The sequence below is a fragment of the Nelumbo nucifera genome, chromosome 6 (assembly GCF_055504915.1).
Source record: "Nelumbo nucifera cultivar China Antique chromosome 6, China Antique-T2T, whole genome shotgun sequence".
In the NCBI taxonomy this organism is placed as follows: domain Eukaryota; kingdom Viridiplantae; phylum Streptophyta; class Magnoliopsida; order Proteales; family Nelumbonaceae; genus Nelumbo; species Nelumbo nucifera.
The window spans coordinates 28,970,772-28,983,407 of record NC_142654.1 but is presented as its reverse complement, the minus strand read 5'-3'; the positions used below and the strand labels follow the sequence as shown (position 1 = coordinate 28,983,407).

The 12,636-nt window shown below is 39.4% G+C and overlaps 1 protein-coding gene across 17 annotated transcripts in view; it reads left to right on the top strand.

Annotated features, from left to right (window-relative positions):
* The window catches only part of LOC104598503 (transcription regulator), a 55,864-nt gene that overhangs the window by 35,606 nt on the left and 7,622 nt on the right, over window positions 1-12,636 (top strand). For 7 of the 17 annotated variants that reach the window (XM_010260602.3, XM_010260599.3, XM_088889538.1 and 4 more), the window contains exons 18-40: window positions 1,064-1,209; window positions 1,343-1,451; window positions 1,548-1,694; window positions 1,819-1,866; window positions 1,938-2,066; window positions 2,157-2,393; window positions 2,493-2,633; window positions 2,726-2,811; window positions 2,943-3,048; window positions 3,129-3,224; window positions 3,388-3,540; window positions 4,043-4,225; window positions 4,332-4,576; window positions 4,680-4,815; window positions 4,905-5,030; window positions 6,031-6,075; window positions 6,297-6,374; window positions 6,453-6,569; window positions 11,413-11,539; window positions 11,615-11,718; window positions 11,800-11,943; window positions 12,053-12,136; window positions 12,420-12,566. In XM_010260602.3, coding sequence (XP_010258904.1) covers window positions 1,064-1,209; window positions 1,343-1,451; window positions 1,548-1,694; window positions 1,819-1,866; window positions 1,938-2,066; window positions 2,157-2,393; window positions 2,493-2,633; window positions 2,726-2,811; window positions 2,943-3,048; window positions 3,129-3,224; window positions 3,388-3,540; window positions 4,043-4,225; window positions 4,332-4,576; window positions 4,680-4,815; window positions 4,905-5,030; window positions 6,031-6,075; window positions 6,297-6,374; window positions 6,453-6,569; window positions 11,413-11,539; window positions 11,615-11,718; window positions 11,800-11,943; window positions 12,053-12,136; window positions 12,420-12,566 — 2,934 coding nt within the window. The remainder of the gene's footprint in view (window positions 1-1,063; window positions 1,210-1,342; window positions 1,452-1,547; window positions 1,695-1,818; window positions 1,867-1,937; window positions 2,067-2,156; window positions 2,394-2,492; window positions 2,634-2,725; window positions 2,812-2,942; window positions 3,049-3,128; window positions 3,225-3,387; window positions 3,541-4,042; window positions 4,226-4,331; window positions 4,577-4,679; window positions 4,816-4,904; window positions 5,031-6,030; window positions 6,076-6,296; window positions 6,375-6,452; window positions 6,570-11,412; window positions 11,540-11,614; window positions 11,719-11,799; window positions 11,944-12,052; window positions 12,137-12,419; window positions 12,567-12,636) is intronic. The other 10 variants (XM_010260600.3, XM_088889534.1, XM_088889540.1 and 7 more) reach the window with 4 other exon arrangements.

Genomic DNA, 12,636 nt, shown 5'->3' with positions numbered 1-12,636 from the left:
AAGCAGATGGTGTGATTTTGGCTATCTGGGACCACTTCTTCAGTTGGGATACGGTTTTCTTGCCTGTCACCATGTTTCTTCATTATTTTACTCTCTCAAGTTGTGTCCATTGTGATTTCTTAAGTTTTTGCATCTCCCCTGGTCCTTCACTTTGAAAAAAAAATTCCTTGAAGGCTGTATCAAGGATATCTTGAACATTTGGATTATGGAGTATTGAAAATTGGGGATGGGGAACTTGTCTTTTTGGTCCTGTGCTGGGAGGGATGGGTCCTAGAAAACAATTGACACTTTGGAATCTCTTTTCAAGCTATTACTGCATTTATATGCTCCATGTGGGAGGATTGTTTTGTGTGGTCGATTGGTTGTGTTGTTTCTTGCTTAATATCCACCATAGACAAACTGCTTCCTTCTGTGTGTTTGAGGGTTTCTACTTGGAAACTCAGTTGATGAGTCTAAAATCTTCAGATGTTGGAATTTAGTTGTGACTCTGAGTGAGATAATCAATTGTCTCCTGGATGTGACGAACCATGGTTTCCTCATTTGTGAGTTTCCTTGTTCCAGCTTTACAATTCAATGATTCATAATTTACAATCCTCAGATGAGCTAGATTTGCTAGTGTGGTGGGATTCTGTTTTTGGTCTCTGCTTTTCTTGGTTGGAGCCTTTGGTTTTTGCATAGAACTAGTAGGCTATTTTCATTTTCTTGAATTACCATGGGTGGACTGTGTGAATTGGTACTAACCGAACCACTTGGCAAATCAGATTGGTGTCAAGAGATTTAGGTAACTATCATGTGAACTATCTTTAGATGAATAGCCAAATCAGAAAAACAAAACCACCTACCACTCGATGAATCAGCTTGCTTGTAAGAGCTTTAGGTAATATCACGTGAATTATGCTGAATTTGGCAATTCAAGAAAATGAAAATAAATTCAGAAAAAAAGCTACCTTTAAGCTTCTTCCTTGGTAACTATTGTACATGTGTAGGACAAAATGTATTTGTTGCTACTTTTGTTGTATGATTGCTATTGCTATACATACTTTCATTACATTACTTGATACAGGCTCCCGCATCGGAGATTCAAGACAAAATACTCTTTATGATAAATAACATATCGGCTGCAAATCTTGAAGCTAAGGCAAAAGAATTTACTGAGATTCTTAAAGAGCAGTATTATCCATGGTTTGCACAGTATATGGTGATGAAAAGGTTATAAATTTCTCATATACCTTGTATTTGATCATAGCTTGTTTAGTTTTTTTTTTCAGGATTATCATGTGCTCTTCTTAATCCTCTAATATTTGGTTATCTTGTATTTTGTGATCAAAACACAACTTAACAGAGCAAGTATTGAGCCGAATTTCCATGATCTGTACTTGAAGTTCCTAGACAAGGTTAATTCAAAAGCACTGAATAAGGAGATTGTCAAAGCTACCTACGAGAACTGCAAGGTGCGTTTATTAAAATCTCCCTATTTGTCCTAGATTGCTGGATTCATTAAATTTATGAGTGAAAAATTATATGCTAGTGTCCATCTGTTTTTTCAGGTTCTTTTGAGATCGGAGCTTATAAAATCAAGTTCAGAAGAGCGTTCCTTGCTGAAAAATTTAGGCAGCTGGCTTGGGAAGTTCACTATTGGCAGAAACCAAGCACTAAGGGCTCGAGAAATTGATCCTAAAGTTTTGATAATAGAGGTAGTTTTTAGCTTTTTGGATTTTTGACACATTTTTGTTATTTTTAATATGCTTTTGCTTGTGAAGTTAAAAATTGTTGTTTCTTGGATTTTCATGCTGTTGGGACTTGCTTTATTTGGGTCAGGCATACGAGAAAGGGCTAATGATTGCAGTAATTCCATTTACCTCAAAGGTATGACTGCTATTTGATTTGTTTGCTTTCAGTTTACTTCAGAAATATATATTCACTGTTTCTTTCTGCAGATTCTGGAACCATGCCAGGGCAGTCTAGCTTATCAGCCTCCCAATCCATGGACTATGGGCATCCTTAGTTTACTTGTTGAGATTTATGCATTGCCAAATCTGAAAATGAACCTCAAGTTTGATATTGAGGTAGTCTACCATCCTTATTTTATTATTTTCTCGTTTTTTTCCTGCTGACTTCTATATCATTTCCTTTCTATTTTGCTTCTTATATTTCAGGTCTTATTTAAGAACCTTGGTGTGGATATGAAAGATGTAAAACCAACTTCTCTTCTGAAAGATCGTGTTCGGGAAGTTGAAGGCAATCCCGATTTTTCGAACAAGGATATTGGGGCATCCCAAGCTCAGATGGTTACTGAAGTTAATTCAGGAATTCTATCTACATTAGGTCAAGTTGAACTACAGCCTGAAGTTGTTAATCCATCTCACCCTGGTCATTCAAATGTACTATCTCAGGTGTGCACTATTTTCTTATAATCGTTTTTTGGTATGTTGATTGATTGTTGATAGTTATCCCTAACATTTCTTGGATTTCAATTTGCTTGATGACTTTAGTATGCCACTCCTCTTCATCTGGCTTCTGGTCCATTAATGGAAGATGAAAAGATGGCAGCATTAAGCTTATCTGATCGCCTTCCTTCTGGTCAAGGATTGTCACAAGTTGCTCCATCTCAGACACCATTCTCTGTTAGTCAGGTTTTGTCGCATATCTAGTCAAAGTCTTTGGTGTTATCAGAAGTGATCTGTTGCCATTCTTTGGTTAATGGTTCTGTTCATATTGTTTGCAGTTACCCACTCCAATCCCTAATATTGGAACTCACGTAATTGTCAACCAGAAGCTTAGTAATTTGGGCCTACAGCTGCATTTTCAGAGGTCTACAATTGTTAACATAATTAATTTCTTTCTTTTTCCTGATCATTTTTCTCCCGATTTGTCAAGCAAGCTGACCATTCCTCCTTTTCTAAGTATATTAGATAGTAAATCACGTTTGTTGTTCATGTCAGGATTTTGCCAGTCGCCATGGAGAGGGCTATCAAAGAGATAATATCTCCTATTGTTCAGCGTAGTGTCACAATAGCCATGCAGACAACAAAGGAGCTCGTTTTAAAGGTTAGTTATGCTCCACTTTCTCTTCCTATGTATCTTATTTTAACAACTGTTTATTTATTTTAGTTGGAATTAATTGGTAGGACTATGCAATGGAGTCGGATGAGAGCCGCATATATAATGCTGCACACTTGATGGTGGCAAGCTTGGCTGGAAGTTTAGCTCATGTTACGTGCAAGGTCTTTTCCACGTTTATGATGCTATTTGAAATTCTTCGTTTGTGAGGCGAAATGCCGACATGTTCAGGATTCGAAGATTTCCTCTGTTGATTCTATGAGTTTTCTATGCAATGATTTTTGATTCAGTATTTGTGCTTAAGAGAAATGCTGATGGTTTTGCTAGGAACCTCTTCGTGGTTCGATTTCAAGTCACCTGAGGAATTTGCTACAGGCCTTAAGTATTGCAAGTGAACTTCTTGAACAAGCTGTGCAACTTGTTACAAATGATAACCTTGACCTGGGTTGTGCAGTAATCGAACAGGCTGCAACAGAGAAGGTAAGCCTGTTCTTTCATTTACTTTCCAGTTCCCTTCTTCTTCGGCTTCTACTACTACTACTGGTTCTGCTGCTACTTATACTTCAATCTGACATAAATGCTTGCACCTATTGCTGAGAGGCATTCTTAGGTACAATGTGTTTTTAACTGTGTGCTGCTAAGGCAACTTGGTAATTCTAGGAATTAAATGTGAAGTTCTTGTGCATAGTTTAACGGAAACAAAATGATTAAACATCCCCAAGAAAAAACAAAAGGAAGTGTTCATTTATAATGAAATAGTTGAATGGCATAAATCTTCTTTTCTGAATGTAGACAATGACAATTTTGATTATAAAATCTGTGTTCATGTACTTGTAGGTGGATGGTGGACCTTACTGTGGACTTCAAATTGTTTTTTTTTTTCTTTTGTATTTGATGGATGATTAATCAAGCAATAGTTGTATTAAGTTTTGTAACCCTATTTATTTAATGATGGTCTCCTTGTTTCTCTGGTTTGTGGCAGGCACTACAAAGCATTGATGGAGAAATAGCTCAGCAACTTTCTTTAAGAAGGAAGCACAGAGAAGGTGTTGGTCCAACTTATTTTGATGCGAGTACTTATACACAAGGTCCTATGGGTGTGGTTCCAGAGGCTCTCCGCCCCAAACCTGGGCGGTTGTCCCATTCCCAACAGCGAGTGTATGAGGTATCAGACCTTTCCACTTTGCTTGTAACTTGGTGGTGATTTAAATGCCTTTGTACCGTTTAATTACTTCATATTTTTAAAACTTTTCCCTTCTCTGTGTATTTAGGATTTTGTTCGGTTTCCTTGGCAAAATCAACCAAGCCAGAGTTCAAGCACCATTGCTGCTGGTTCACCTGTGTCATCTGGTGGTTCAATTAGCTCTGGCCTCTCTCGTGCTTATGGTTCAATGTCAGGGCAGCTCAGTTCAGGGATCTATTCGTCTGTGCAAGGGGGCCAAGGATTCAGTGCTGTGGGACAGCCCATGGATATTATTTCTGAGGAGATGGACGCTGCTTCAACACAATTACTGAGGTGTTTTATTATTATGTATTTCTATTGATTTTCTTAATGAAATCTACAAGGATTTCAGTTACTAATCTACTTTTATTCTCTCCTGTCTTCAACAAATTTGCAGTGCTTCCTCACCTCATATTGGGGTGACTGATGGTGTTATGCAGCACACGTCTGAAATCAATTCTACGGTTGCTTCTTTTCCTCCAAGTGCTGGAGCCCCTGAATTGCTTTCTGTGGAACCCTCACCTTCTGTGAAGGTCTGATAGATTTATTATGTTTTAACTTTTGATTCTGTTGGTGATCCTTGTTCTTTATTTTTGATGCTTATTTTTGATTTGGCTTAAAGGATTCTGGAGCCACTACACAACCATCACCTACAATTTCTGCCGCAGAGCGCCTAGGAGGTGGCATGTCAGAACCGTTATTGTCCACAGGAGATGCTTTAGAAAAGTACCTGCTTGTGGCACAGAAGGTAGAAAAGTTTTCACCTATAACTTGTCCTGTTATGTGTGTTTGTTAGCGCCTGATTGCTGCTTTATGCATGAATGGTAGCTTTCTCAATTTTAATTAAATTCGCTTCTATTCTGTTTTAGTTGGGATTTGATGTACAGCTTTTCTTAATATGGTTGTGTCATACTGTCCCCCTTTCCCTATTGATGTGATCAGCCAGAAAAGCTTTGTATCAATAACTGGTATGAAAAGGATGTAAACCCTTGGGGTATCCCAGAAAAGAAAAAAAAACTAAAGGTAGCTATTACCACAAAAGAGATTCACATTTAACTCATGTGCATAGGGTAGGAAAAATTAAAGAACGATACAATCATCTTCACATGTTAGGACCCCATATCAATTCACTTACTAGATATCAAATTGCCAGATCTTGAAACAAATATGAATGGGGTCCAGTGTAGTATTTAAATGAGAGGTTCAAACTGGCACCAGAAACACTATTGCCTCTTTGACCTGAGAACTTAGCCTTCAAGATCCTCAAGTTCTCTCCTTCATCCATTCAATGGCAATCGGGGAGTCTCTCTTATCTGTTAGTCTCTCCATAGAAACTGACAGTTATTGTCCCTGCTCTTACCAAGTTTCCCAAGGCAAGGTTGGTGAAGCTTCTCCAATAGAATCCCATCAAACCCATCAAGCTTCTGTAGTGGTATTCACTCCTGATTTGTCTGAGCTTTGTGGAGGCAGATCTTGCCACAGCACCCATTCCTTAAGGCTCAGTTGGGGAAGGGTACAAATACAAATATGTACAGTTCAAACCCTTGTATTCATGAGACAATGTTCTTCAAGCCATCCTGGACCTCCATCTTATTACCCTGTCGCATGTGTTCATATGCATATCTCACACTCACATCCAACAGAGGCTTTTGTGCTTCTTCCTAATGATTTCGTGTTTTCTATTTCATGTGTTTCTTCCTTTTTGTCCCTGAGAACATGATTTCCTGATATATTTTTTGTTATTTCAGCTGGAGGCTTTTGTAGCTAAAGATGCCAGGGATGCAGAAATTCAGGTACTTTTTTCTCCCTTGTAAATTATTTCCTGGTTTTTCAACTCATCCGGTCGAACTGATCAAACTTATAACTGTTACCATCCACCTGGGTATATGACATTACTTTGATCCAAATATCTTTGCATCCTTCACTTCTATAGATCTTTTAGTTTATGGCATTGCTGATATACCTGCACGGTATGTCCTAAATGTTATTTGATTATATACTGATGTTTTTTCAGGGTGTTATTGCTGAGGTTCCTGAAATTATACTCAGGTGCATAAGTCGAGATGAGGCTGCATTGGCTGTGGCCCAGAAGGTGTAGCATCATCCCTCCAAGAATGCTTTATCTTAGTCCTATTTTTGTTCCTGCATTAAATCTACAATAATATTACAGGTTTTTAAGAGTTTATATGAGAACGCATCCAATAGTGTACATGTTGGTGCTCATCTTGCTATTCTGGCTGCTATTCGAGATGTTTGCAAGCTTGTTGTCAAGGAGCTCACAAGTTGGGTATGTCCTTGTTTATCTGTGCTCCTAATTAAAATGCTGTTCTTTCATTTATTAGAGAATAAGGAATATAATTTACTCATGGTTTCCAAGTTCTTAACTATTGTTAGTTGATGTTACATGTTTCACCACATGCTCCATCAGTGTGTATGATTTAGGCCTGCTTATGATTATAATGGGAGTATTGTTAGTTGATGGTATATGTTACCAGGACTTGGTATTGTGGTCTAGAATTATGGTTTTTATGGTTATTGTTTGTCAAGATGTTCTGTGTAAATTTAAAAAGGGTGGCCCAGTGCATGTGGCTCCCACCAATGCGGGGTCTGGGGACGGATAGATATACACAGCCTTAACCCTGTACATACGGAGAGGCTGTTTCCAAGATTTGAACCCTGGTTATCAGGTCAAAATAGCTACACAGCATTGTGCCAAGGCCCACCCTCGTGTTCTTTGTAAATTATTTTTATTATAACAAGCATATCAAGGGATTAATGAATTATGAAGTGTCTTTGTTTAATTCTTCTTTTTCTTTTTGATAAATATCTAAGGTTAGAACTTTTGAGGAGACACGGGGGAGAGTTTTCCTTCTTCTCACTCTCATTTTTTTTATGGGAAACGGTGCTTCTTCTCACTGTCATTTCTTTTTCCTTTTTTTCACTACCTTTTGATAGACAGTAGAAGAAATGTAAAAACTTTCCTATTTATGTCACGGTTCTTTTCTATATTTTTTGAAAAGGTAAGATAAACATGTATTAAAAATAGTAAAAAGAAAGTATCCTTGAAGTGCAGATTGACGCTAGTAAGAGCTCCCAAAAGATTCTGTACATTGAAACACTAGTAAGAGCCCCCAAAAGAGACAACATTCAAAAAAGAAGAGAGGCAGTCACATCCTTGAAGTGCGGTTTGATGCTCAATGATGCTCTTAAACTTCCAAAGATCTGATTTTCCAACTCCTCTTCTTGATTTTCTTTTTAGTCGAAGACCCTTCTGATCCTTTTATCCCAAACAGCCCAAATTACAGCCAGAGGAATAGCTGCCCATGGTCAAACCTCCAATCTTCCAGCTTTCAAAATGGATCCTAACTGAAACAGGCATACATAATTGGAGGTCTATAGCATTGAAACAGCCCAAATTACCACCTTTTGACAAATGCCTTTCCTTCCATGTTGCCAGTTTTCTGTTCACCTTCTCCACTACTGGGGCCTAAATGCTTTTTGAAATGCATTTGGTCCCCAAATTTTCCACTTCTTTTTTTTTTTCATCAATAAGGAAACTTTCATTAATCAAACAGAAAATTAATTACAAAGAAGGGGAGATAAACTTTCTTAACTCTCCCAGCAGAGGCTAGAGCCCCCAAAGTGGTAAAAACCAGAATTACAACTGAGCCCAAAATGTAGATTCCCTAATCACCCCTTGCTTGGCTAACCCATCAGCAACCGAGTTAGCCAGATCCCTTCACCCAGCTGTACTTTATTTCCATTTCCTTAACCAACCACCTGAATTATTTCCTTTCATTGCTGTAGTTCCATAACCCAGCCTTGTCTTCTTTCAGTCACTCTACTACCACTTCCGGATCCCCTTCAATTACAAGCCTCCTAATGTTCATTTCCTTTGTCCTTTGGACACCTTCCAAGACAGCAGAGATCTCAGCCCTGAGTCACCTACCCCAATTGGGCCTGAGAACATGGCCGAGACAGGAGAGTAATAACAGTCGGGGCTGGAAGGAAGTTCATGGGGTATTATGTGAACTGCTGCAATGGTTGGGTGCTAAAAGAGAAGGAAACTTAACAGAAAAAATGAAGATAAACAGTTCTACTAGCCAGGAGAGCAATAATAAGCAAGAGGCTCTTACAGTGACAGCTGGAGCTGGTAAACACAGAATGGGAGCAAATCTAGAGAGAGAAGATTGGGAAAGTAAACTGATAGTTAAAGCATCAGCTTGGATTGTAGGTTGGAGGAAAGTTGCAGATTTGTTAACAGCAAGCTTGAAGTTGAAGAGTACGTTTATCTTAACCCCCTTCGAGAAAGACAAGGCACTGCTGGACTTGCTTGAGAATAGAAGCTGAGGCTTTAAATATCCAAGCTGAACTCGGGAATTTCACAATATCAAGATGGTGTCCAGGGTCAAACTCCAAAGATTTATTTGTTGTAGATGGGGTGCTGGTGCGACTCTTGGACCTACCTTTTCACTTGTGGAAGCAAGAAACTGCTGAAGTCATTGCTCTGATGTGTGGAGGATAACTAGGAGGTTTCTTTTGGGGAGACCTCTACTCAGCTTCCATTTTACTAAATGGAGTAAAACCTGAGGAGATACCTCGGAAGATAGAGGTGCGAGTTGAAGAGTAGTACTCAGTTTGGCTGGCTTCATCCATTGAAGATGTGCTCTGGAAAGAGGCTTGTAGGGAGGGAGATGAGAAGGTTGAAGAAGAAGAATTGCGTGGCAAAAAAGGATTGAATGGTTCCAACAAAAATAACACTTTCACTAAAATGGAAAAACAAATGTTGGAGAAACAAAAAGGTAGTATTCATGGGGAAGGTCTTATGCGTGCAGAAGAAGAAAACAGTTTGGAGGGTGGTCGGACTTTTGCACAGGTTGTAGCTGGTGCCAATATGGCACTTTTAAACAAGGGGCCCATGAAACCAAACCGGGCAATGGGCTAAACTTGCGTGTCTCTATTAAAAGTCACGTGGAGCTGCAAGTCATTAAAACTGGGCCAAGTAATAAGCAAAAGCCCATTTTCTCATTTGGGCTAGGTAATAAGCAAGGGGCCCATGAAAGCTCGCTGGGAAGAATCTTAAAGGAGTCACGTGAGCAACTAAAAACTCACGTGTTTGATTAGGGGGGAGCTTTGCTAGACAAGACAGTTTGTCTATCATCATCGTCGTCTCGCCCTTCGACTGGTAGTTGCTCGCTACAATGGACTCCAGTCAAGAAATAATCGAAGATCTCGCTTGGTAGACGAAATCCGAGGTGTGTAAAGCAGAAGGACCTGCCGGTTTTAGAAGAGGGGGACTGGTCAGACGTGGAATCCAGTGAAGGTATTGATATGGAGGGCATAGATAGAGGGGGACTGTCGGTCTGCAAGACAAAGGGGTTTTTTGGAGGATAACAACCTCAATACAGAAATTCTCTTTCTAGAGGAAAATACTTTTGGTGGAGGCGAGGTTGACACAGGTAGAAAGGCTGAAACGTCGGATACAAATGCTGTGCAAGCTGCACCTTCCATAATCGAGGGAGCTGATCAAAGAGAGCAGTTCTGTACGGGGATTGGCTCAGAGAGACAAGACTCCCCTAGGTTATGTGAAAGTAGATCGAGAATGGAGATGCAGATACAAGGTCAGCTCTTGATAAGATCAGAAAGGGTTTCCAATCTAACCCAAACCACTTCTCTGCCTTGTCCAACCAGTGGGAACTCCTAGGCCTCAACTGCTTTGTCCCATCCCAAAGGCCCTTGTTGTGCTACCTTGTCTACTCTTCAGCCAGGTATGTGTGTCCCTTTGGTTTATGATACTAACTTGTGTGTTGAGCCTTCTGTAGATACCCCAACATCCTTTCAAGAAGGGGGTGGTGACAAGTTAGAGGGTGGAAAGGAAGGTCCTAGAGAGGGAAGTAAAGAACCGATGGTTTGTGTTGTTAGAAAAGGTAGGGAGGTGGAGAAAGAATTTGGGTGGATTTGTTCGGATTACGAGGAACACAGAATTAGAGAGGGCTATGTGGAAGGGAATTTGGGAGAGGATTGGGCTAGGAAGGAGGTTGGGGTTGAAGGAGACAAGGAGGGCGAAGGGGTAGGACCGAGTAGTGGCATGAAATTGAAAGGGGGTGATTTTAATGGGGGGAAGGAGGAGATAAAGAAATATTGTAGGAAAAATGAAAAAAACGAAAGAAAATAAAAAGAAAAAAAGGTTCAAGGTGGAAAGATTCTCTGTATCTATCAAATTTAGGAATGAAGAAGATGGATTCACGTGGGTAGTAACTAATGTGTATGGTGGTCCCAACTCCCACGGAGAGGAATGAAATGTGGGAGGAGTTGTTTTTAATAAAAGGCTTATGGGATGGTCCATGGTGTGTGGGAGGGGACTTTAATGTAATAAAATTTTCAGATGAAACAAATAACCCCCATCAGTCAATCACAACAAATATGACAAGATTTAATGAGTTTGTAGAAGATTGTGAATTGAAGGAGATTCCACTGCTAACCTCCAGGAAAACCCCTTTGAGCTCAAAATTGAATAGGTTCCTCTTCAACCTAACTTGGGAAAACCATGGGTCAACTTGGTCTCTAGAGCTCTGCCTAGGGTCACTTTGGACCATTGGGGCAACTTGGTCTCTAGATCTCTTCCCACAATGATCAGCACACTGCAGCCCTTAGGAATCTCCACATAGTCCTACCCCTCTTCAAATTTTCCACAATGCCCAGGGTTCCCAAATTTTCCACTTCTTCTACTGCCATAATCTCATTTTTAGCAAGATTGACCTTCAAACCCAAAACCACCTCAAACCAAACTAACAAGTATCTTCAGTAAATTGCTTGTTCAGCTTTGGCATCACAAAAAAATAAAGTATCACTAGGGGTGATTCGCTGGCTAGTTTCATTTTGTCCTTTATCTCTGGTGCAATTAGGGAATAACAGAGCATTTTCCTTTCAGAATGTCCACAATGACTGATATGGTCGTCACTTTGGTTGGCCAACTTTTTTGGTGATCTCAGGCAAAACCCACCAAAATTGTCAAATGTCGTCTCTGAAGTTCCATGTGTTACAGAACTGAGAGTGGGATCTAATGATGGAGCTTTACAGATATTCTCTTCTCCAATATATATTTATTGAGTTTAAATCATTCTCTCCAGGTTATTTACTCAGATGAGGAGCGGAAGTTTAACAAAGAAATAACAGTTGGCTTAATCCGCAGTGAACTGCTAAACCTTGCAGAGTACAATGTCCACATGGCCAAGCTTATTGATGGGGGAAGAAATAGTGCGTAAAGAAATTTTGCTTTACCACATTAGTTTTGGAAGTATTTGATATCTAATAATTGCATTTCATGTACAGAGGCTGCAACAGAGTTTTCCATTTCTCTTCTCCAAACGTTAGTGGTTCAGGAATCAGGTGTCAGTGTGTCAGAACTCCACAATCTTGTTGATGCTTTGGCAAAGGTCTGACTCTATTCTTTTCTTGTAATTTAATGTTTTCCCTTCTTTAATATTTTATATCACTAATTGATAAATGGTTTCAAGTTTCAGCTTGCAATGAGACCTGGATCACCTGAATCTTTGCAACAGTTGGTTGAGATTGCCAGGAACCCTGCTTCTAATTCCGCTGCTCTGTCTGGTCTAGCTGTTGGCAAAGATGATAAGGCCAGGCAATCTAGGGACAAAAAGGTCAATAGAGATTTCAGTTTCTTGTTGACGACTGATAGAATATAAATTTATTGGGTGCATCTCTAAGATTCTTCTTAGGTACATTTTAGCTGTGTTTCTGTTTCAACAGGTACCTTCTGGTCGTTCTATGTCTGGTAGGGAAGACTATAACAATGCTGAATCTGCAGCGGATCCTGCTGGTTTTCGTGAACAGGTATGTATAACTTGATTCCTGTTCAATGAATGTCTTATATTCATACACATACGAATGATGGAATGGTTAATTGTTGTCTTCAAAGCAATCTTATTTTTTCTGAATTTGATATTGGACATAAAATAAGTTTTTATCATTTTAGGAATTTACTCCCTCGAACATGTAATATAAATGTGTGCATGTATTCATGTCGAAATTGCCACTAGATGAGAATTATTTACCTGTTGGATGTTTTCTTCAGCCTTTCTCTAATGCTTTTCTTGTTCTGTTGATTATATTCCAGGTTTCTGTGCTCTTTGCTGAATGGTACCGTATTTGTGAACTTCCTGGTACAAATGATGCTGCTTATACCCATTATATTTCACAGCTACAACAGAATGGATTGCTTAAGGCAGATGATATGTCAGATCGCTTTTTCCGCATCCTTACAGTAATTTTCTTCACTTTGTACAATATGTATTTCTTATGTTTGACATTATAGGGTATCCTAGTTATAGTAA